This window comes from Nomascus leucogenys, chromosome 21 (assembly GCF_006542625.1).
Source record: "Nomascus leucogenys isolate Asia chromosome 21, Asia_NLE_v1, whole genome shotgun sequence".
Lineage (NCBI taxonomy): Eukaryota > Metazoa > Chordata > Mammalia > Primates > Hylobatidae > Nomascus > Nomascus leucogenys.
Genome location: NC_044401.1, coordinates 424,180 through 451,119, shown reverse-complemented (window position 1 = coordinate 451,119; position 26,940 = coordinate 424,180). Strand labels below are relative to the sequence as shown.

General features: G+C 35.0%; 1 protein-coding gene across 4 annotated transcripts in view; it reads left to right on the top strand.

The window, feature by feature from the left end:
• The window catches only part of STXBP5L (syntaxin binding protein 5 like), a 509,439-nt gene that overhangs the window by 177,515 nt on the left and 304,984 nt on the right, over positions 1 to 26,940 (top strand). For 3 of the 4 annotated variants that reach the window (XM_012501087.2, XM_030802184.1, XM_030802185.1), the window contains exons 6-7: positions 900 to 1,034; positions 7,895 to 7,958. In XM_012501087.2, coding sequence (XP_012356541.1) covers positions 900 to 1,034; positions 7,895 to 7,958 — 199 coding nt within the window. Of the gene's footprint in view, positions 1 to 899; positions 1,035 to 7,894; positions 7,959 to 26,940 lie in introns of those variants that run through there. The other variant, XM_030802186.1, reaches the window with a different exon arrangement.

Genomic DNA, 26,940 nt, shown 5'->3' with positions numbered 1-26,940 from the left:
GTCATTCACATTTTTTTTTGAAAAAATTATTGGTCTGACAAGAGATAACTATGAACTTATCCTCCTTCTCTTTTGTAGAGTAACCAAAAAGCATGATTAGGCCAAACTAGAAGGAGTGATAATGTTGTGAATAGAGGACTCTGATAAATTCCCATATTTCATATGTAGGAGTCATGGTTGGTCTGGCTATGGAACAGGTCCTAGAGCTAGTCAGAAAGCCCATTGTGAAGATGAAAACAGAACAATAAAATGAAGGGAAAAATACAGTGGATCTCTGACTTTATAAGTTTTCTTTTTACTGCTTAGATGTCAAACATCTGAATAAAAACTAATTTATCATCTGATGTAGACATAGCTACCACTTCTCTGTGAACTCTGAAATTTATGTTTTGAAGCAAATACAATCTTTATGTATTTGAAGCAAATATTGTTTATGAAATATGATAATATGAAATTCATGTATTTGAAGCAAATATGATCTTAAAAATAGAAACAAATGTAGCTTAGTGAAAGATGTTAATTTTGTAACCAAACAGGAAAGGATTTGAATCCCGGTTTTGCTGCTTATTAGCTGTCTTAGGCAAGTAAACAGAAAAATTCAGCCACAGTTTCATTTTTGTAAAACAGAAATATGTATGTCTTGCTGTTTTCAGAATTAGAAATAATGTAAATTAATGCCCATATAGGCACTTATTAATAGTGCTTATTAACATTACTGTTTTTAATGCTATAATATTGTTATTTATCCTATACTCTCAATGAATAACTATATGCTATACTTGAGTATATAGTACATTTTATTATTTATATAGCTATCACTACATAATACATGCAAGGAAAATATAATGCTGACCAAATGTAAAATTTAGATATTTTAATTATAATTTTCTTTCTTTCAGAATTACTTACTGTCATCTACCTTTCCAGAGTAAATGGCTTTATGTTGGAACAGAAAGAGGAAATACACATATTGTAAATATTGAATCTTTCATTCTTTCTGGATATGTTATCATGTGGAACAAGGCAATTGAACTGTAAGTTTGAACTTGGATATCACTTTATTGGCTTAAATACTTCATATAGTGATGTAACATATAGGTCAAATTACAGTTATTTGATACATCTATTACTAATTTATAATGATTTGAGTGAAAAGTTCAGTAAAATAACTTAAAGCCATAAAAGCTTTTAAAAATAGATATTACAATATTTTAGGCTTTCCAAATACCATAAATAATTAAGCTTTATATCTAAAAATGTGATGACAAAATAGTAAGGCTTATTCTAAAAGTTATACATAGAAATCTCACTTCATTATAATCAAGCTTAGTATATAGCCACTTTCAGTGAGAATGAATTGTGTTATGTAAAAATAATCATGATCACTGCATATGATTTTAATGCTTGTAGCTTATTTTCTTGCCTCATTAAAATATTGTTCAGGGCTCAAATATCTTTTAGGTTAAGCTATACATGGTTTTTTTGGGTGTATGATTGATGGCAATTACCACTTTGGCTTTGGCACTGATATTTAAGTTTCTGTACATGTAAAATGTGAAATTCTCCAAATATCAAACTCTGTGGAATTTCAAGCCATCTGTATTCGGCCATTTTGCATTGCTATAAAGGAATCCCTGAGACAAGATAATTTATATAGAAAAGAGGTTTAATTGGCTTATGGTTCTACAGGCTTTACAGGAAGCATGATGCTGGCATCTGCTTAGCTTCCAGGGAGGCCTCGGGAAGCTTACAATCATGGTAGAAGTTAGGAGCAGGCATGTCATATAGTGAAAGCAGGAGCAAGAGGAGGAGTTAGGGGGAGGTGCCACACACTTTCAAACAACAAGATCTCACGAGAATTCATTCACTACTGCAAGAACTCACTTACTATGGCAAGAACTCACTATTACAAGAAGAGCCTTAAGGGGATGGTGCTAAACCATTCAAGAGAAATCTACTTCCCATGATCCAAATACCTCCCACTAGGCCCCACCTTCAACATTTAGGGATTACAATTCAACATGAGCTTTGGGCAGGGACAAATATCCAAACTATATCACCATCTATTTGTAGTACATACATAAGCAATTCTTCTAGTAAAATTATTAATCAGAAAAACAACTTTTATTTAACACATGTTTATGCTCTATACATATTAGGTCCTTGATAAGATGTTTGACTTGAAGCTGGCTCATTTTCTGCCTCATATATAGTCTAAGTTACAAAATTATTCTGCAAAATTCTGATTAAAACACCTATTTTTGTGAAGCTTGACGCTGGAAATAAATCTTTTACCTAATCTTAATGTTTCAATATGCATGTATATTGCTTCATAGGGAAGGTTGTTACTAGTTATACTCTTGTCATGATACTCCTTTTGTATTATGTCTGAATGAGTCTTTTATTAATGATAATTCTTTCTCCCTCATTAGATTAGGAACTGCTCCAGAGCAGGATTTTTGTTTATTGTTCTTTTCTTGTTCTTCATACTTGGCTTATTTCTGTGCTTTCCAAAGTAGATACTAAATGATTGATGACATTATTGAAGTATTAGTATGATAAATTGTTACATACACACTACTACTGACTTACAACTTTCATTTATGTTTTCAAGATAATTGATTTGAGCTATTTTGCTCATTTTATTGTTCTGTGTGAATATTTCTAAAAACATTAATCCTATAAACAATTATGTTTCCCCCCAAAGTTACTTTATTAGATATTTGGGAGGGTCATTTTCCCCTGTAATCCTAGTCCTATAAAAGCAATAAAAGGGCTGAATTTAATAGTTTTTACATAAAATTGTTTCAGGATATTGATAAAAACATACAGGCTTAGATGAACATGAGAAGATTCAGTTATAAAACTTTTAAACAAATTCAATATTAGTGAAAATATATGGATGCATCATTTGTGTTCAGGTCGAATGCTGCTAAAGTAATTGAGAAGAATTTATTATCTTAAGCAAATCAAACATTTCACCACTCTTGCAATGCTGTTCTTATATTCATTTGTGTAACAAATCCTTTTCATGGTTCAGATTACTATGTGAACTAGTGACTTATACTTTATTTTAATGTGTTTATATAGTCTATAGAATTTCAAGACTAATGAAGAATTTTTAAAATGTATATTATAAGGGAGGCTAAAATCAGGAGAAATTAAAGAGTTAAAATAAAGCATTTTTATTTTTCATAATATACACGATTCAGCATTAGAATAGCATCTACTATTTTATATATAAACTTGTGTTTTATTGAGTTGTACATGCCTCTGAAAATGTTCTTGAAATATCTCTGAGAAATTATTAGTAAACCACATGTCATCACTTCCTGAATGTCTCTTGATTTATTTAGACCAGATTTCCAAAAATATGTTCCATAGAATTCTAATTCCACTGTGACAGATAACATTTTAAATGCCAATTTCCAATCTCCTGGAACTGTCTTTTCATTGCTCTCTACCTCTTGAGATACATTAGAAAATGTATGTAACTTCCTGTTAATATGTGTCAAGTGTATGGGACAGTAATAAAATATGCATTTAATTAAGAAGACTCATTTAATAAATATAATTTTAGTCCATGAATTTTAATAATATATTTTCTAAGTAGGACAAATGCAAGAATTATCTAAAAAAAGAGATTGTTTCTATTTTAAGTCCTTATTGAAATACTTTTCATTTAATGCTTATTTTTCAGCTTGTTTCTATTTTTAGTGAATTATTCTAATTGCAATTAGAGGCAATTCCCAAGAGTATGAATAGTTGTGTTTCCAAAATGTATATATTGGTTATTTGGAACCTGGGACAAATTTTTCATTTAAACAGTGATATTTGAAGAATACCTTATAAAATAACAGTATAGAACTAAACTATCATTAAAAAATATTTATATGGGAAAATATATACCAGGTGATAGCATAGAAACAGCTATTTCTGTAGGGCAGCCCTAACATTTTAAAAAAATGTAGGCTTTTTTTCCACATGTGATTAAAATTTGAGCATGAAATTTATAATCAAATCATAAAAGTTTGACTCATGTTTAACATCATTCAAGCATGTTTATTGAGCTCTATTATATGATAGATACTAGAAACAACTATGAACAGAGAAGATATAATTTCTGTCCTCCTGGGACTTCCAGTTTAATGGAGGCAAAGTTAAATAAAAAGGCAATTACAATATATTGGTAATATACTATGGCATTCCATAAGAAGGACATCTATTATAATATAGACGTGGGATCTCAAAGTGGTATCTGTGAAGAATGTTACATCTATGCTGAGATCCAAGGGGTGAGTTTCAGTTAGATGAGTAAAATACCAGGGACAAGGACATTCCAGGCAGAGGTAACAGAATATTTAAAGGATGGAATATAAGATAATTTTCTGCTCTATGCCCAGAAATTGTAAGTACTGCAGTTTTTAGTTTGTTGGAATGGCTGGCAGATAGGATAGCAAGGGATAAAGCTGGAAGGTAATCAGGTTTTATAACATGAATGGTCTTGTAAGCCAATTTGAGAAGTTCAGACTTTAAGACTAATAGGGAGCTAGATTTTGAGGGTTGTAAGCAGATCTCAATCAAATCTATATTTTAGGAGTACTACCCTGAATGCAGGTATGCAGAAATAATTGGAGAGAAGGAAAGACTGTGTTCTTGGTAAAAATTATGTTGGTGGTTGTAGGAGTGGAGATAAACCAACATATTAAATAAATATTTAAAAGAGGGAATAATAATAGGGAAAAATTAAGGATGACTTCCCAGTGTTTGCCTTGAGCAATGGTGTATAATTGTGCCATTTAGTGAAAGTGCAAGAGATTGAGTAGGTTGAGAGTAAAATAAGAAGTTCAATTTTAGGTCCATTGAATTGTATGTGTTTATAAGACTTTCAGGTGGAGTTGGTATAGAAGAATAGCAAGAGGGCCGGGCGCGGTGGCCCACGCTTGTAATCCCAGCACTTTGGGAGGCCGAGGTGGGCGGATCACAAGGTCAGGAGATCGAGACCACGGTGAAACCCTGTCTCTACTAAAAATACAAAAAAATTAGCCTGGCGTGGTGGCGGGCGCCTGTAGTCCCAGCTACTCGGAGAGGCTGAGGCAGGAGAATGGCGTGAACCCGGGAGGCGGAGCTTGCAGTGAGCCGAGAATGCGCCACTGCACTCCAGCCTGGGCGACAGAGCGAGACTCTGTCTCAAAAAAAAAAAAAAGAATAGCAAGCGGCGGGATATATACGGATCTGAAGGTAATGAGAGAGATCAGAATTTACTGGATTGTTAAAACCAGATGAACAGATGAAATTGTGCATAAAGGATATGTAGAGAAAAGTTAGCAAACTAATAGCCATTGAACTAATTATGACTCATAGATATATTTTGTTTGGCCATCAGAGTATTTAAATATGCTCTGAATTATTATTGTCTAATATTTAAAAATTGGTAGAATGAAGATAAAAATTTGGACTTTTTGGTGAAACACTCCTAGTCTAGCATTCCTGTATGGCAATAATCAACTGCAAATGAGTAGTAACTTCCCTTATGTAAGTGGGTAATGTGCTATCCAGGTTGGTACAGTTTTTATTCAGCCTATTTAACTCATTTGCAATACCTGCCTGATTCCTGTAGGGTTTTGAATTTGTGGCCATATATTATATGGGAATACATGGCAGTCTAGGACTGCCATAGAATATCAATATTTAAGACATGGGAAGATAATGAAAAGTCCATAATGGAAACTAATATCAAGAAGGCTACTTTAGTGAATGCAAGAAAGAGAACTAAATAGGGATACCTAGAAGAATTACTGCACATTTTTTTAGGTGGCTAGTACATGAAAATAATTCATTGATAATTCTATCTAAAGTAATTTTTTTGTAATTTTCTGAATCCAAAGTCCACAGATGCTTTTTTATTTTTAGGTCAATTTCTCATGACCATAAGTTTTGCCAGGAGTGCTTTGTGGTTTTGGAAGTTTAACGTTAAGGAACAAGCCAGAAGAAATACCCCAAAATATTAATAGGCATTATCTCTACGCAGTGAAATAATGTGAACCCTTTTTCCTCTTCACTTTTGATGTGTTCTATGTTTGTTTAAGATAATAAATAATGTTTCTTCTAGAGTCTGAAAAAGTAACTACAAATAACAGAAGTTTAATGTTAGATTATTTTCAGAAGTAGAATATTTTATAGTTTAAGGATCTAAACACAAGAGTCTTGCATGTGATCCAAGTAGTGTTTCCCAAAACAAATTTCTGTGATTTCATTAATATGATCAATGAAAAAGGATTCAATGGACTAATAATTTTGTAAAGTACTGAAGATTTACAATGCTCATTTGCATAGAACAGGCTCTAAGAAATTCTGTCGGGGAAAAAATATTTAACTTTAATTCAGGGTTTCTCAAAGTTTTAAAATATAGAACACTAACTTATCATAGAGTACACTTTGGTAAGTGTTAGTGCAATCAAACCAAGAGAGGGAGAGGCTATGGTTTGTTGGCAATTATGAATTCCTGGAGGGTAATTTAAAGACATTAACCCTTATCAGAGGCATTTATACCTTTATAGAACACTGCATTTATGTATAAATGATATGTTACATATAAATGTGGAAAGAATTAAAGAAAGCTCTGTAAACTTTTTATGAGGCCCTGTTTAATTTCTTTTCTTTCTGCATATATTCTAGAATGCAAATAGTAACTCTGATTTCCAATTATCACATCAAACATAATACATACTATTTATTGAATGCATACTATGTTTTGCCATAGTATTAGATGCTGTATGTATCTTTGAAACTGCACAATTATTCAGTAAGTTCAGTGCTAATATTTCCATTTTTAGATGAAAATATTTAAGATGAATCCACTGACAAAATTCATCAATATCCAATGAATCTGTGTTTATTTCCCTTGGTAACTCTGAGGAGTATCAGGAGATCCTAGAATTAATTTGTCACTTTTCTCTGATTCCAAATAGTTTCTAAGATTTAAATCTTCTTCATTGTTTTGTATAGAATCTTTGATAGTTTTCATGTGTGCTTAAGAAAGAAACTGAAACTATGTTAATATAATCATAATAAGAATAATTTGGCACTGTTAGGTCGCAGAGAAAGGCTGTGGAAAGTGGAGCACTAATAAAACCCTTGTTATATCAGATCATATCATATTCAATCATGACATAATCATTTTCAAAGTGATGTAAGTTAAACTAGGAATTATAAAAGAAACATGCCAGATATGAGAGTAGAACAAATTTAAAGTCAGATTGATAGAGAGCCCAGGTCTTTTAACAATATTCTGTTGGACTCATAATTATCTGTTATTTATTATACTGAATAACCTGATAAGTGTGGTATAACCAATGAACTAGGTTTCACTCCAATTTGTTGTTTTTCTGTAAAAGGGTTATCATTAGAGTAGATTTATTTTTAAATCAAAGGTGCCACTGTACTTTTCTTTAGGGGAAAATAATCAGAGGAGATTTTGCGTAAAAGGGAATCTTAAATCAGGTATGTACTTTGCAATTTAATTGAGACAGTTTTACACCATTACCTTTGTAGCTGTAGTGTTCTTTTATCTGTGTAAATAAAAATTCAATTAAAAAAATTCAGAGGCACTTATCTGACAACAAACGTTTCAAATAATAAAGAACCCCATTGTTATTAGGACCTTTGTGTTTTAACCCGATTTAAAAAAAAAACATAAATAAGTAGTTTGCAGTTAGTAAACAGAAATGCAGTTAGTATTGGTAAAGTAAATCAAAAACTTAAGTGAATCTGAGCTTAACCCTAGAATGGTGGGATTTTATTCCAGTATAATCTTAATTTCTTTGTTTCAGTCTCTAGTGGTAAGGTATTTTAATGTTTGGTTTTTAATTACTGTTTTGAATTGATTTAACAGATCCACCAAGACTCATCCAGGTCCAGTTGTACATTTAAGTGATAGCCCAAGAGATGAAGGCAAAGTGAGTATTATGATATCTTTATTGTTACTTCTATTTTCCTCATTCTTGAAAAAAGGTGTTTCTTACTATTATTTTATATCTAATATCTAGCCCAGTTGATAGCATTTTATATTATGTGAAATGAAAATGTGTTGAATCAACGAATAAGTAAATGAATGAATGAATCAATCATGCTACTGATGGTCCCAAATTAAGTCTTTAGCTTTACTGAGAGATAAAATCGGTATTTAATTCTGGCATTTTGAGGACGATAACATGTAGAACAACTTTAATTTTCAAATACTCTATGCTTGAATTTAATAATATGATTATAATTTGCCTTTCTTACTCAGTTTGGTGATGAAAAATGACCAATATTAAATAACATAAATTAGCCAATCTTGATTTCATTAATGTGTACTAATATATAAAATGTTATCAGATTATAGAAATAATTCTTATTCACTTTGATTGTTTCATAATTTGCCTTTGATGGTGAGGAAACAGTTGAAAACATGAAAATTAGATATTTTTAATATTAATTAATTAATTAATATTAATAAATTATTTAATATATAGGTTTGGTTCTTTATTTTTAAAGGATAGAAACTGAATTAGCCTATCAAAAATCGAACCTGAAAGGCAAGTCCACCCACCCAAGGAGTAAAATTGGATCCCTTCAAATTGATCCACAAGTACAATGTAATTCCAATCAGGTGCCATCAGAGTTTATTTGTTAAGAATTCAAAAGGTGATTTTAAAATTTAATAAGAAAAGAAAATGTATACGAATAAACAAGGCATTTTTGAAAAAGAAATACAGTGTTATATTGGTACAGGGGTACACAAGAAGACCAATGTATCTAAATAGATAAATCCCCAAATAGTTCAGGTATTTGGAAAAATGTTACATATTTTAGAGAAGATATCTGAGGACATAATTAGCTATTGAATAAATGGTACTGGACAATTGGTTCTTCACTTTGAAAAGAATAGTAAGACCTCTGCCTCATAGATACATAAAGAACCAATGTTTAATAAACATTAAAATCACAACTCAGAAAATATTCAAAGATGCTCGTAGGATAGGGTTGTTAGTTACTGTGGAGTAGGGACACTCTTGGGCAAAATCTAAAAACTTTAGGGCATATGCTATAACAAGACTCTCATAATAAGAGATAGGCAACAAAGTGGGAGGTAATATTTCCTACATGTCACAAATAATGAACATGTAAAATATATAAAGAACTTGTACTAAATCCTCATCTTGTAGTAAGAAATCAATATATAATATCTAATGACTAAATCAGAAAATAGCAATATAAACATATTTAGACATATGAAAATAAGTCTACCAAAAAAGATGATTTTAAGAGTTGATGTCATTGCCTCTTACTTCTAGAGAGAAGGATTTGGCAGTGAGGAGGAAACAGTCTCAGTAGTAATTAGGGAAATACAATATACAATTTGTCAACATCATACTGACAAAATGTTAAACACTAAAAATATTAATTTTAAAATATCAGAGAATGGAAAAAGCACTGGGAAATAGCCATCTAAATATATGTATATATACCAGGATGAGCAATTAAGCATTATCAACATTTAAAACATATATTCATTTTTAGAATTTGTTATGACCTAGAAAATTCATTTCCGATATCTATACTGTTTATGTGACTAATGGTGCCAACTATTAAAATAGTCTAAATGTCTCTTAATAGAATATTGAATAAATGAATGCTGATATATTCATACTGTGGAATGCTGTGTTGATATGGAAAGTTCTTTAAGACACATTTTTTAAAAGAAAAGTTGCAGAACAGTAAGGTATAAAACCACTTGAACATTGCCTTTATATTTGTACTTATATATTCAAATGCCTAAGAAAAAAAAGCCTGAAAGAATATAGACAAATCTGGGAGAACACTAAAGATTGGAATTGGGGAAGATGGTCAAAGATATTCTTATTTTATTTGTGTTGTTCAAATTTTTATGAAAGAATATAATGTGGCAATTGTTTAATTACAAATTAAAAGGACTGCAAAATAAATGAATATTGGCATCAGAAAACTATAGGTTTGAATTGTGGCTCTAGCATTTATTAGCACATAATCTTGAATAATCATCACTTTACTTCTTGTATATCAGTTTTTCCATCAATAGTCTTTTGTCACTGAAGTTTTTTTTTATTTTAATATATTCAGTTTTATCAGTCTTTTCATGTGATTCTTGCTTTTTGTTTCTTATTCAGTAAATATTTCCCTACCAGAGAGAAAATACAGTTCTATTTTTTTCTATTGGTTTTAAGACCTTGCATTTCACAATTAGATTTTAATCTTCATGTAATTTATTTTATGATGGTTTGATATAGTAGACTTTTATTTGCACATGTAAATAATTCATTTATTGTATAGTGAATCTATTTTCCATTGATTTATACACCTCACTCATATATCAAGTTCCAATATTTGGGTTGGTTTCCTGGGCTTAACCTTTTGCTGAATTATTTATCTACTATTGTACTAATGACATACTTTATTAATTATAATAACTTACAAAATGTCTTGATATCTGGTAACCTGGTCCCTTTTCTTTTTCTAAATTATCTTGGCTATTTTTGACTCTTATTCTAGTATATGAATTTTGGAATCAGCTTATCAAGCTCAATATGATTCTCAATTGGGATTTTGTTTGAAATTTGAATGTATAACTTATAGAAAATTTACATGTTTAAGATATGGGTGTTCCATCTATAAATATGTTTACTTTGGCTTTCTTTGTTTTGCTATATAACTATAAATTTTTTTATAAAAGTCTTTTATATCTTCTGCTAGCTTAATTCGATAATAAGTACCTTATAGAGTTTATTGCTCTTGTGACTTGTGACTTAATCTTCTTAAAATAAGTTTCATAATTGATTATCTTTAGATTATCAAATATTATTGATTTTTTAATATTTTGTGTTCAGTTGCATCATTGAATGTTTTGTTTTTAATAGCTGTCCTTAGATTCTCTGGAATATTCTATTTATAAAAACAGAAAATATAGACAAATTTTCTTCCTTTCCAATATTTATGGTTATATATATCTTTTTTGCTTTATTGACTAGGACCCCAGTGCAGTGTTGAGTAAAAATGGTTTTAGTGGGAACTTTTTTTTGTTTCCAACTTCAAAGGAAATGCCTCCACGATTTCAGCATTAAGTAAAATGGTTGTTGCAGATCTTTGAATGCTTTTATGAAGTTAAAAACATTCCACCTATTTCCAATATTCTAAGAGTTTAAAATTACGAATAGTGTCAAATTTTATTGAATGCTTTTGACATGTATCAAGATTATTATTTCTTAATTTGTTAATTTGTTGAATTATGTTAATAGATTTTCTAACTTTAAACATATTTGTATTTCTGGGATAAATTCAACTTGGAAGGGGAAAGCTTCCCTTGGAAGCTAATTGGTGAAGTGCAAGAAGGAACAAACTGCTAAGGTTAAGGTTCCTACAAAATCAAGATAATATGGATGGGCGCGGTGGCTCACGCCTGTAATTCCAGCACTTTGGGAGGCCGAGGTGGGCGGATCACCTGAGGTCAGGAGTTCAAGACCAGCCTGGCCAACATGGTGAAACCCTGTCTCTACCAAAAACACACAAAAAATTAGCCTGGTGTGGTGGCATGCGCCTGTAGTCCCAGCTACTCAGAAGCTGAGGCAAGAGAATTGCTTGAACCCAGGAGGTGGAGGTTGCAGTGAGCTGACATTATGCCACTGCATTCCAGCCTGGGCAACAGAGCAAGACTCCATCTCAAAAAAAAAAAATCAAGATAATGTCATAGAATCAGAAAATAGGCCATCTTTCCCCCAATATATCATTTATAAAGAAACTGTGCATTGGTCTATCGAATACAAAAGGATACTCTTGAGCTGAGAGATGCCTGTATTGATTTGATACAGCATTGAATGAATCTGCTTGAATTCTCTTAGCTTCTCTTGTCTCCCAAACAAATGCTCTCCTAAACAAGGGCTGTTTGCTTAACTTCATGTTTGGCAAAATTAATTGAGCTATTTCCAGGTCTCTGGCTCCTTTCATTAATTCTGGATTCAGAAGATGTGCTACAACATAAGGCATTCAATCTGGCTTCCCTAACACACACCAAAGGGGTCAAATGACACAATTCTGAAGAGAGGGGGTGTTAACCTCCCATGGAGAAAAGCTTGACCAATGTTAGGCAAGAGACAAGTAATAAATTCTTCCTCTCTTCCTCCTTATTATTTGGCTAATTTGAGTCACAGTTTTCTCACATAAACTTTTGGAGATTTCTTGCAAGACCATGCTACACCTGACCGGTGATGTCGCTTCTGCTTCTCCCCATGAAATAGTAGTTAGTGTGATAATGAATCATCTTTATTTTATTATTACAAACCTGAGATTGCACTCCTCCCTTAAACACTAGGACTAAACCTTGCTTCAGGCTTTTTTTGTACACACTGCTGGTTAAGATAACAGTTACTACAATTATTCTAGATAAGGGACTGGAAACTACAGCCACAAACCAAATCTGGCATGCTGCCTGTTTTCTCAAAATGTTTTATTGAACACAGCCATGCTCATTTATTAACATATGTCTGTGGCTGCTTTCTTGCTGTAAGAGGAAAGCTGAGCAGTTGGGCTGCAAAGCCTAAAATGTTCACTATCTGGCCTTTACATAAAAAGTTTGCCGACTCCTGTTCTAGTTTGTAAACCCTCAGTATTGGATTTTTGAAGTTAGGTTGTCTCCTGTCTAAAATCAGCAAACCTGTTGAAGGTACCAGGTGAAATGAATTAAACTCTTCCATGCAGTGACATCACAGTTACTTTAAAAATGTTATTCTGTGATTAGGGACTAATCTTTCTCTGCTAGAAAGATAAGACAAAGGGAGATCAAGTAGTCATGGTGTTTAATTGATATGGAGTAATGATAATTATATAATGATGATGAAATACAGTAACTTCCTTTGAGGGCACTTGAATTAGTTTCCCATTGTCAAAATAAATTATCATAAATTCAACAGCTTAAAACAAAACACTTTATTATCCTTCAGTTAGGTAGGCCAGAAGTTCAACACAGGTCTCACTGGTCAAAAATCAAGGTATCAGCAGGGTTGCATTCCTTTTTAGTAATTCTAGAAGATAATCTGATTTCTTGCCTTTTTCAGAGGCTGCAAAATTTCTTGGCTTGCAGCCCCTTTGTCTATCTTCAAATCCAACAGCATAGTATCTCTCTGACTCTTCTTCCACAATTTTGCCTCTTTCTCACCACAACTGGGAAACGTTCTTCACTTTTATAAAATCTTTTTGTTGTTGTTGTTGTTGTTGTTGTTTTATGTAAGGAACATATTGACAGATTCCAAGGATTAGAGTGTGGGTGTCTTTGGGCGTCCTTTTTTCTTCCTACATCATCTCAGAACACTTAATTACTGATTTACCAAATCTCAGAAGTCCTCTAAGGTAGATTTAAAGGAACTCTTACCTCATGTAGCTCTAGGGAAGACTGTGCTAAAAATAGGCCCAGGAGCTGCTTATAAGGAGACCAAATACATAACTTTGATAGGTCTCATTTGTTAAAGTCAGAACCATGGTAAGGAAAGAGTATGACCTTTGTATATTAGTTTCCTATGGCTGCCATAACATATGACCACAAAGTGGGTGACTTAAAACAAAGAAGTTTACTTTTTCCTAGTTCTAACAACCAGAAGTCTAAAACTAAGGTGTCAGTTAGGCCATGCTCCCTCTGAAGACTCTAGGGCAGAATTATTCCTTGCATTTTCCAGCTTAGGTGGCTCCTGATGTTCCTTGACTTGTGGCAGTATCTTGTGGCAATCTCTGCCTTTATTTTCCATTTTCACATGATCTTCTCTATGTCTTCTCTTTTTATAACAACAGCAGTCATTGGATTTAGGTGGGCCTAGGATGGGATTTAGGGCCCACCCTAAATCCAGAATGATTTCTTCTTGAAATCCTTAACTAATTACATCTGCAAAGATTCTATTTCCGAATAAAGTCACATTCTGAGGTTCTGGGTGCACATGAATTTTTGAGAGCACTATTCAACCATTAACCTGGGATGGAAAAATTTGTATAGATAAGCCTGAGAATGTTGTAAACCCCAGCAGCCCCCAATTTCCTCAAACCCTTCTGGTCAGCAAAAGTACCTCTTTCACCATTTCTGGAGGAGAACAGTTTCCCTTTTCTGGGTGACTGTGTAATGACTTCACCTGAAATAATTTCCTCATATAATGATGTTTTTCCCCACAGGACCACCTCCAGTATCATTACATCCAGGCAAACAACCAGAATCAGATCTCAGATCTCAGCACAGCCTAACACAGAAGCGTAAATCTTCCTCCAGGAATAAATAAACTATATTTGAAAGAAATAGAATACCTACCAAAGGAATTGAGGATATGACTAATACTGTCATTCACCAATGAAATGTGTTTAGAGTGGTTTTTAAGGACTTGAACTTGGGGGCTGCATAGAGGAGAGTTTATTTTTATGGGGGCAGTTACTTATGATTTTGGATTTAGTGCTTTGGCAGGGACACTTGGATATGCTCCTAGTAGTAATTTTCTGGGATGGCTCCTTGAAGCCTAGACTGAAAAAAAGGCATATAGTAAATAAAGCAGAGATGTCAGAGTCTTTTGGTATGGTATTAAGAAGGGATCAGGGGGATGATAATGTTAAAATGAATGTATTATGTTTGTTCTGGCAACTCATCTTTTGACTGTGTTCCCTAGGAGGCTTCTGAGGAGACTGTCTTCACTTAACCTAATAAGAAATGCTCTAGAAAGGAAAATATTAGCATATTTCAGAAGCTTGGTAGTGGTTGTCCCTTTTAAGGCCCTTGTTGACAGTAGGAGTTGGTGGAAGAGAGCCAGGTTCCATAATATTCATGGATTGTAGAGGCCAGGTCACAAAATTTAACCATCTGGCAATATGGGCTTACTTACCATAATAAGCAGCAAGGCTGGAGTGGCAATGCAGGAATCTATGGTAATGGCTAATATATCATGATGTTTGTAGGAGCAAAATAAGGTGAGAAGCTGACTGGGATGTTGTTTGCCTTGCATGATCAGAAAAAAAATAAGAGCAGTTTAATTTTTGACAGTCACCATCAAAATGGAAAATCACAATATCTCATCAGGTTTTCAAATATAAATCGGTTTGCAGATTCAGAATCTATTGATTAAAAAAGGAGCTAGTTGTCACTGAAAAAGAATACTGAAATGCTATAATAAGTACATATAGTAATTATAGAAACATCTGTGATCATTTGCAGGAGTAACTGTTTAGTTTTCAGGACTGTTAGATATAGGGTCAGAGCAGACATTAATACTGGGAAATTTAAAAAAAAGCAATTATTGTCCTCCAGTTAGAGGCAAGACATATGGAATTAAATAACCAGTTGATAGATGGAGTTTTGGCCCAAGTCTAATCTCACAGTAGATCTAGTGGGTATGCAGACATACCCAGCTATTTTCTCCAAATGTATAATTTGACAGATATGCTTAGTAGCTGGAATAATACTCATATTGGTTTGCTTACCCTGTAATTAGAGGCACATAGTGGGAAAGGAAAATGGAATCTCCTGAAAGTGTCTTCCTCTGCCAATATTGTAATCAGAAGCAATACAGCATCTCTGAAGGAACTGCAGAGATTAGCACAATTAGACTTGAATGATGTAACGGTAGTGGTCACCAATACATATTGTTGAGTTCCATTATGTAGGGTTTGTAAAAAAACAAAATAGATTGAGGTTGGTAATAGTACATCAAGGTGTACAGGGCTTGTACAGTCCCAATAACCAGGTGACAGTCCCAATCACAGCTACTTAGCTTTTATGGGTATAGATCAACACAACCTATGGTACCTAATATACAGTTATATATTTAGTGAAATCTTTTTTTTCACATGGATGTGGGATGGACCCCATATTCATCAACAGAGGGGAATGAAAGAAAGGACTGCAGTATAAATTCAAAATCTTTCTCCAAGACTATGTTATTTTTCCTGCTCTCGGTCATAATATAATTCTCAGGAATCTTGATTGTCTGGACATTCTTTAGAAAGTATAGCAATTCACTTTTTTGCCTATGTAATGCTAAGTGGATCTGGTGAGCAGACCTGGTGAGTACCTTTATAACTCATAAGATTCATGTTTCAGAGGGTGGGAAGAAAATACCACAAAGATCCAGGGGCCTGTACCAGATATGAAGATTTTGAGGGTCTTAGGGTCTGGGGCATACAGAGCATCTCCTCTAAATTAAAGCATAAGCAATTTTACTTCTCTTAAGAAAGTGTCACATCACTTGATGGGGCTTTTGGATTTGAATCATAGTTTATAATGTCCTTGAAATTATTGAACCAGCTAATTTTTATATCACCCAAAAGTCCGCCAGTTTTGAGTGAAACCCTAGAGAAAAAGCTAATAGTGTTTGTCCCCTAAGTCAAAGATGCTTTGCAAGCTACTGTACTACTTGGGATGTATGATTTTATAGATCTGATAGAACTTAATGCATCTGGTAGATAAAATATTCTACTGGAAAGCCCTCTAGAGGAGTCATAGCAGTTACTATCCATTTTCAAAGCAACTCCTGACATGCTCCTGGGCCCTTGTAGAGACTGAACCATGGAATGCCGAATGACTATGTTACCTGTGCTGTCCATCATGAGTTACATATTATATTCACTGAGTCATAAAATTGGGTGGGAGACATGGTATATTTAGGATGTTAGTCTTGAGTTTTCAAAAGTTATTAGTGAATTAGATGTACACTGAGCCCAGAATTCCATCTGTTGGCAAAAATGCCTCCCTCTCGACCTACATGTATAATCTCATGGGATTGGAGGGAAATACCTAAAACCAATTGACAGAGGAGTAAAGAAGTTATGCCTGCTTCATAAACAAGTCGGAGGACTGGTTGCCATTAGCTGGTTACAGACTGTTGCTCAATTACATCTCTCCTAAGGGCTAACCCTGAATGACCCTGGTAAAGAAAATCATCACAATGGGTAGAGCCAATAGCAGTATACTGTATTATGCATTTCATATGAATAATGACACAATAATTTAAAATTCGGAAAAATTTTCTTCCACTTGAAAATGTTAAAACTCTTCATTAAACAACTATTAGATCAAGTAGAAAATACAAATCAAAATAGGTGAACATATAAACATCAAAATAGTGATATATATATCAGAATCTATGGAATATAGTGAAAATAATTATCAAAAACAATTTGTAGTCTTTAAATCATATATCAATAGAATTATAAATTAAAATACATAAATCTGATCTGAAACACAGAAAGCTAGAAAAAAGATCAAGAAAATAAAGCAAAAGGAAGCATAACAGACATAAAGAGATAAGAGCAGAACTTCAGTTAGTTCTGATTGTAAGCTATGTTATAAATTAATCAACATGCTAGTTCTTTGAATAGAACATAAAATATGCAAACCAACATCCAACCTAATCAAGAAAAATAGGGAGAAAACAAAGTTACACAGAATAATACACAAAACAAGAGGAAATCATACTAAAGCTAAGGACATTTTTAAACTTTTGAGTTAAATCATTTTACACAGCTCTAAGCAGGTAGATATAAAAGCCTACATAAAATGGGTAATCCCGTAGGGAAATTATTAACAGTGATACCAATGGAGACAGAAAGTTTAAGAAAATGAGAAAGTTATTAAATTACTACTCCTACCCAAAAGTATAAGACACAGATGACTTTATAATTGAATTTTACTAATTTTTCAAATATTAGATAATACCAATGCTACACAGACTGTTCTTAAAAAGAGATTGCCAAACTATGGCCAGTGGGACAAATATGGCCTGCCTGTTATTATTTTAAATATAGTTTTGCTGGAGATTGTGTAGTCTGGAAAGCCTAAAATATTTACTATTTGGCCTGTTACAGAAAAAGTTTACCAACCCCTGTTCTGAGTATAGTTTCAAAAAAGAAAAATATTCAAATTGTTTTTATGAAGCAATTATAAGAGTGATAACTAAACCTAATAAAAGTTGCATAAAAAGAAAACTGGATTTATTGGATGTATTAATATCAACGGAAAAGGAGTGATATCAGCAAAGTGGCAGAATAGGAAGCCTGGGCTTTCATTCTCATGAACACACAGATTCAGCTACAATTCACATATAAATTCCCTTTGTGAGAAATGACAAAGTAATTGAAAAGTTTCTGAACCCCAGGAGAACATGAAACCAGATTCATTAACACCAGTAAGGAGATGCAGGACGCCTTCTTACCAGAAACATTGCTCCTGGTGCAGTGCCATATGGTCAAGGAGAGATTTCCTGGGTTGCAGCTTCACCTAAGGGAGGTAAGAACTTTGTTCATATGTTTAGCACCTCAATTTTTTCCAATGGGGCTCCCCAGAGAATTGGCTTCTGTCTTGCCAGTCTTGGAGCACTGACAGCTCTGAAACAGCCTAGCTGCCTAGACAAGAATGGAGGCAGCAAATTGCGCTGATAAACACTTTTGACCGTCCCTGCCCTGCTGCTTAGCACAGAGGACAGATGAAAAGTGCCAGCCCTCAGCTTACCCGTTAGGTTGAAAAGAGTGGATCTGTGCATCCAGTGCCCCAACTTCTTTGGGGGTGCCAAAAAAACTAGCACACATCTCACCAGTCCTGAAGCTCTGATGGGTCTGGAACATCTAGCTGCCTGGGGAGAACCAAGGTGGTGGCTTGAGCTGGTAGATGCCATAGCTACCCTACTGGGGTCGGCACAGAGTGAGAAGATAAACACCACAGATGCCTGTATCTCCATGGGAAAGGAAAGAGTAGATAGAAGTCCTCAGAATCTCTGTCTAGGCCAATTGGTGGGGAACTTCAGGAAGACTGAGAGAGATGCCTGCTATGCCTAAAGTGCAGAAAGCAACATAGAGAGTCAAGGAAAATGAAGAATCAGGCAAAAAATTTTTAAACAATGAATAAGATAATGGAAACCAACCCTAATGAAATAGATTTATATGACTTACCTGACAGAGAATTAAAATAACTCTTAAAAAGAGACTCACTGAGGTCAATAATGCAATTCATGAACAAAACTAGAATTTTCAGTAAAGAGAAAATATTTAAAAGTACTAAACAGAAGGCATGGAGCTGAAGAACACAATAATATAACTGAAAAAAAAATCACTAGAGGGGTCAATAGCAGACTACATAAAGTAAAAGAAAGGATCAGTGAACCCAAAGACAGGTAACTAGAAATAATTCAGACAGAAAAGCAAAAGGAAAACAGAATGAAGAACAGGGAAGAATGCTTACGGGACTTATGGGGTACAATTAAAGTGGGACACTATGTGTATTATAGAAGATCCATAATAAGAAGAAGCATATCAAGGACCAGAAGGCTTATTTAAACAAATGATGAGAGCCAGGTATAGTGGCTTATGCCTGTATTCCCTGCACTTTGAGAGGCTGATGTGAGAGGACTGCTTGAGCCCAAGACTTTGAGACCAGCCTGGACAACATGACAAGACCCCGATTTTATGAAAAAGAAAAAAGATATAATGATTGAAAGCCTCCCAAATTTGGAGAATGTAGATATCCAAACCCAGGAAGCCCAAAGGACACCAAATAAAATGAACCCAAAGAAATCTACATTCAGATATGTTATTATCAGATTGTCAGAAGTCAAGGACAAAGAAAGGATTTTTAAAGCAGCAAGAAAAAGTGGATTGTCACATACAAGGGTATCTTTTTTTATTTTTTATTGTTATACTTTAGGTTTTAGGGTACATGTGCACAATGTGCAGGTTTGTTATATATGTATCCATGTGCCATGTTGGTTTGCTGCACCCATTAACTTGTCATTTAGCATTAGGTATATCTCCTAATGCTGTCCATCCCCCCTAACCCCACCCCACAACAGTCCCCAGAGTGTGTTGTTCCTCTTCCTGTGTCCATGAGTTCTCATTGTTCAATTCCCACCTATGAGTGAGAACATGCGGTGTTTGGTTTTTTGTCCTTGCGATAGTTTACTGAGAATGAGGTTTTCCAGTTTCATCCATGTCCCTACAAAGGACATGAACTCATCATTTTTTAAGGCTGCATAGTATTCCATGGTGTATATGTGCCACATTTTCTTAATCCAGTCTATTGTTGTTGGACATTTGGGTTGGTTCCAAGTCTTTGCTATTGTGAATAGTGCCGCAATAAACATATGCGTGCATGTGTCTTTATAGCAGCATGATTTATAGTCCTTTGGGTTTATACTCAGTAATGGGATGGCTGGGTCAAATGGTATTTCTAGTTCTAGATCCCTGAGGAATCGCCACACTGACTTCCACAATGGTTGAACTAGTTTACAGTCCCACCAACAGTGTAAAAGTGTTCCTATTTCTCCACATCCTCTCCAGCACCTGTTGTTTCCTGACTTTTTAATGATGGCCATTCTAACTGGTGTGAGATGGTATCTCATTGTGGTTTTGATTTGCATTTCTCTGATGGCCCGTGATGATGAGCATTTTTTCATGTGTTTTTTGGCCGCATAAATGTCTTCTTTTGAGAAGTGTCTGTTCATGTCCTTTGCCCACTTTTTGATGGGGTTGTTTGTTTTTTTCTTGTAAATTTGTTTGAGTTCATTGTAGATTCTGGATATTAGCCCTTTGTCAGATGAGTAGGCTGCAAAAATTTTCTCCCATTCTGTAGGTTGCCTGTTCACTCTGATGGTTGTTTCTTTTGCTGTGCAGAAGGTCTTTAGTTTAATTAGATACCATTTGTCAATTTAGGCTTTTGTTGCCATTGCTTTTGGTGTTTTAGATGTGAAGTCCTTGCCCACGCCTATGTCCTGAATGGTATTGCCTAGGTTTGGTTTTCTTGTAGGATTTTAATGGTTTTAGGTCTAACATTTAAGTCTTTAATTCATCTTGAATTAATTTTTGTATAAGGTGTAAGGAAGGGATCCAGTTTCAGCTTTCTACATATGGCTAGCCAGTTTTCCCAGCACCATTTATTAAATAGGGAATCCTTTCCCCATTTCTTGTTTTCATCAGGTTTGTCAAAGATCAGATAGTTGTAGATATGCAGCATCATTTCTGAATGAAATGATGCTACAAGGGAATCTTTATAAGATAATCCACAGAGTTTTTAGCAGAAAAATTGCAGGACAGAAAGGAGTGGTATAATATATTCACAACCTAAAAGAAAAAAAAATACTGTCCATCAAGAATAGTATACTCAACGAAACTGTCCTTCAAAAATGTAAGAGAGATAAAACCTTTCCCAGACAAACAAAAGCTCAGGACGTTTACCACCACTAGATCTGACTCACAAGAAATGCTAAAGAGTTCTTCAAATTGAAGCAAAAGGGAAGCAAGATGGCTGTTGTATTAGTCCATTCTCACACTGCTAGAAAGACACTGTCTGAGACTGGGTAATTTATAAACAAAAGAGGTTTAATTGACTCACAGTTCTGCATGGCTGGGGAGGCCTTAAGAAACTTACAATCATGGCTCAAGGCAAAGAGGAAGCAAAGCATGTCTTACATGGTGACAGGTGAGAGAGCGAGTAAAGGGGAAATGCCACATTTTAAAACCATCAGATCTCATGAGAACTCCCTCATTATCAAGAGAACAGCAAGGGATTACTGACCCCATGATCCAGTCACCTGCCACCAGTTCCCAACCTTGACACATGGTGATTACATGAGATGAGATTTGGGTGGGGACACAGAGCCAAACCATATCAGCTCTCTTAGTCCATTTTTCTGTTGATTGTAATAGAATGCTTAAAACTGAGAAATTCATAAAGAAAAGGAATTTATTTATCACATTTATGAAGGCTGGGGAGTCTGAGGTCTAGGGAAGGCATTTGGTGAGAACCTTCTTGCTGGTAGGGACTCTGTGGTGTCCCGAGGTGGTGCATGGCATCTCATGGTGAGGGAGCAGAGTGTGCTAATATTCTAGCTCAGGTCTTTCTTCTCTTATACAGCCACTAGTTCTCCTCCCATGATGCTTCATTAATTCATTAACCCATTAATTCATTCATTAGGACAGAGCTTTCATGATTAAGTTACCTCTTAAAGGCCCCACTTGTCAATACTGCTACATTGGACATTAAATATCTTTTTTTTAAAATTATACTTTAAGTTCTAGGGTACATGTGTACAACGTGTAAGTTTGTTACGTATGTATACATGTGCCATGTTGGTGTGCTGCCCCCATTAACTCATCATTTACATTAGGTATATCTCCTAATGCTTTCCCTCCCCTCTTCCCCCACCCCATAACAAGCCCTGGTGTGTGATGTTCCCCTTCCTGTGTCCATGTGTTCTCATTGTTCAATTCCCGCCTATGAGTGAGAACATGTGGTGTTTGGTTTTCTGCCCTTGTGATAGTTTGCTGAGAATGATGGTTTCCAGCTTCATCCACATCCCTACAAAGGACATGAATTCATCCTTTTTTATGACTGCATAGTATTCCATGGTGTATATTTGCCACATTTTCTTAATCCAGTCTATCATTGATGGACATTTGGGTTGGTTCCAACTCTTTGCTATTGTGAATAGTGCTGCAATAAACATACGTGTGCATGTGTCTTTATAGCAGCATGATTTATAGTCCTTTGGGTATATACCCAGTAATGGGATGGCTGGGTCAAATGGTATTTCTAGTTCTAGATCCCTGAGGAATCGCCACACTGACTTCCACAATGGTTGAACTAGTTTACAGTCCCACCAACAGTGTAAAAGTGTTCCTATTTCTCCACATCCTCTCCAGCACCTGTTGTTTCCTGACTTTTTAATGATGGCCATTCTAACTGGTGTGAGATGGTATCTCATTGTGGTTTTGATTTGCATTTCTCTGATGGCCAGTGATGGTGAGCATTTTTTCATGTGTCTGTTGGCTGCGTAATTGTCTTCTTTTGAGAAGTGTCTGTTCATATCCTTAGCCCACTTTTCGATGGTGTCATTTGTTTTTTTTTCTTGTAAATTTGTTTGAGTTCTTTGTAGATTCTGGATATTAGCCCTTTGTCAGATGAGTAGATTGCAAAAATTTTCTCCCATTCTGTAGGTTGCCTGTGAGGAGACATTCAAACCATAGCAACGGTGAAGTAAGACTCTTCAGTGATAGTCACCCTATACAACTCACCATAATGTAGAATCAGTGGGAGTGCTAAGCTTGTTTTCCTGCAACTATACGGTCCCATCTGGGGGTGATGGATCATCAGGAATTAGATTAGTGATGGATCATCAGGAATTAGATTCTCATAAGGAGCATGCAACCTAGATCCCTTGCATGTGTACTTTACAATAGGGTTCGCAATCCAGTGAGAATCTAATGCTGCAGCTGGTCTGACAGGAGGTGGAGCTCTGGTGGTAATGTGAGTGATGGGGATCAGCTGTAAATACAGAAGACTCTTCACTTGCACACCTGCCATTCACCTCCTGCTGTGTGGTCTGGTTCCTAACAGGCCACAGACTGGTACTGTGGCCAGTGTTTGGGGACCCCCTGCTCTAGACCACCTTGCTGTCATGAAAATCCACAACACCATCCAATGGCCTGAAGTTCCAGTCTGCATTACCACTAGTTAACTATATTGGCCTCAAGCCCACAGTAATCCTCAGTGGCATGCAGGCTATAGCTACTGAAGGCCTTAGCATGTCCATGTGCCAGACAGGATCCCATGGCAGTGGTGGAATAAGCTTGAGTTCTGGCCTGCGTCACCGCTGGCCAACTACAGTGCCCTTAGGCCCTGAATAAACCTCAGTGGCAGGCAGGTTATAGCTGCTGCGGGCCTTAGTCATGCCCTGGTGCCATGCTCATCTTAGTAGCAGTGGACTTTGGATATAAGTTCAGCAGCCAGAGGATAACTCATGTCTCCCTTTTTCCAACACCAGGCAGCACAGCACAGAGAGAAAAATCATTCACTTGGCAAAGGAAAGGAAACTATAAGCATAGAGTTTTGCTGTAGAACCCAGTATAGTGCCCACCACAGTAAAACTCAATATCTGGCAGATCCCTCCCCACCACAGCTCCTGACTCTAGACTGGTATGCACAGGCGGAGCCTCTAGACCTGCCCTGGTGTCAATTAGGAACCCATGGGCCCCAGCAAAGCAGACTCAGAACCCAACCCACATCACTTCTTGCCTACTTCAGCAGCCTTGAGACCAGAATAAACCTTAGTTGCCGTGCTTAGTATCACTAATCATTAGGGAGATCCAAATCAAAACTACAATAAGATGCCATCTCACACCAGTGAGAATGGCTATTACTACAATTTTTAAAAAAATAACAGATGCCGGCAAGGTTGGAGAGAATAGGTAACACTTGTACACTGCTGGTGGGAATGTAAATTAGTTAAGCCATTGTGGAAAGCAATCTAGAGGTTTTCCAAAGAACTGAAAGCAGAACTACCATTTGATCCAGCAGTCTCATTGCTGGGTATATAGCCGAAGAAATTATAAATTGTTCTACCATAAAGACACATGCACGTGTATGTTCATTGCGGTACTATTCACAATAGCAAAGACATGGAATCAACCTAAGTGCCCATCAATGGTGGACTGGATAAAGAAAATGTGCTACATATACACCATGGAGTACTACATAGCTATTTTAAAAAATGAGGTCATGGCCTTTGCAGCACATGGAGGGAGCTGGAGGCCATTATCCTAACCAAATTAACACAGGAACAGAAAACCAAATACTCCATGTGCTCCTTATAAATGGGAGCTAAACATTGTGTACACACAGACACAAAGAAGGGAACAGTAGACACTGGTGCCTGTTTTAGTGTGGAGGGTGGGAAGAGGGTGAGGGTTGAAAAACTACCTATCAAGTATTATGCTAATTACCTGGGTGACAAAACTGTTTGTACACCAAACCCCGATAACATGCAATTTCCCCATGTACCAAACCTGCATACATACCCCTTAAACCTAAAATAAAAGTTGAAAAGAATAAAAAAGTGTTGGTTTTTTAAAAATATAAACAAAATTGGCGAACTTTTAGCTAGACTAAGAAAAAAGAATGAAGACCAAATACATAAAATCAGAGATGAAAAAAAGTTACATCTGATACCACAGAAATTCAAAGGATTGGCAGACTCTTATGAACAGTTTTATGCCAACAGATTGGAAAGCCTAGAAGAAATAGATAAATACCTGGATACTAAAACCAGGTAAGGACATAATAAAAAAGAAAACTACAGGCAAATATCCCTGATGAACGTAGATGCAAAACGTTTAACAAAATACTCAACCAAATTCAACAGCACATTAAAAAGATCATTCATTATGACCAAGTGAGATTTGTTGCAGGAATACAAAGATGGTTCAACATATTCAAATCAATAAACATAATACATCATATTAACAGAATGAAGGACAAAACCATATGGTCATTTTAATACATGGAAAAAAGGCATATGACAAAAGTCAACATTCCTTTATGATTTAAATTTTCAGTAAATTAGATAGAAGGATTGTACCTCAACCCAATAAGGGCCACAATTGGCAGACCCACAGCTAACGTCATACTGGATGGGAAAAAGTTAAAAACTTTTTTTCTGACATCCAGAGCAAGGTAAGGATGTCCACTCTTGGCAGTCCTATACAACATAGTACTGGAAGTCCTAACCAGAGTAACTAGGCAAGTGAAACCAAATTTATTAGGAGGAAGTTAAATTGTCCCTTTTTGCTGATGACATGATTTTATACATAGAAATCCCTAAATACTCCACTAAAAGGCTTTTAGAATTTATAAATGAGTTAAGTTGCAGGTTATAAAATCAACATGCAAAAGTCAGTAGTATATGTATATGCTAATAGTAAATTATTTGTGAAAGAAATAAACAATTCTATTTACCATATCCATTAAAAAAACTGGAAATAAATTTAAGGAGGTGAAAGGTCTCTACGTTGGAACTTATAAAACATTGATAAGAGAATTGAAGAAGACACATAAATGGAAAGCTATCCCATATTCAAGGATGAGAATTAATATAGTTAAAATATTTTTACCACTCAATGTGATCTATAGATTCAATACAATTTCTATCAAAATGCCAATACCATTCTTGACAGAAATAGAAAAAAACATCACAAAGTTTGTATGGAACCACAAGAGCCTCTAAATAACCAAAGCAGTCTTGACCAAAAAGAACAAAGCTGGAGGCATCACATTACCTGACTTCAAAGTATACCACAATGCTATAGTAAGCAAAACAGCATGGTGCTGGCATAAAAACAGACACATAGGCTGATGGAACATATTAGAGAGCCCAACATAAAAATCCACACATTTACAGCCAATTGATTTTTGACAAATGTGCCAAAAACATGCAATAAAGAAAGGAAAGTCTCCTTAATAAATAATATTGGGAAAACTGTATATGCACATGTGGAAGAATGACATGAGACACTCATTTCTCACTATATTAAAAAATTAAAATAGATTAATAATTAAGTGTAATTCCTCAAACTATGAACCTACTGGAAGAAAACATAGGGGAAATGCTTCATGACATGGGTATGGGCAAGGAGTTTTTTGAATAAGAACTCGAGCACAGGCAACAAAAGTTAAAATAGACAAATGAGATTATATCACACACAAAAATGTTTGCAAAGCAAAGGAAACAACAGAGTGAAAAGACAATCTATAAGTGAAATGTTAGTTATAGAAAAATAAATATGTTCTTACTCATATTGGAGGGCTAAACAAAAATTGAGCTCACAGAATTAAAGTAGCACTGGGGTTATTAGAAACTAGGAATAGTAGAAGGCAAGGGGAAGAAAGGGAGAAGTTGGTTAATGGATACAAAATTACAGCTATACGGAAGCAATGAGTTTTAGCATTCTGTAGCACTATAGGTTGAATATGATTAACAATTATTTAGTGTATATTTATAAAAGCTCAAGGGGAAGATTTTTGAATGTTCATAACACAAATGAATATTTAAGGTGATGGATATGCTAATTATCATGATTTGGTCA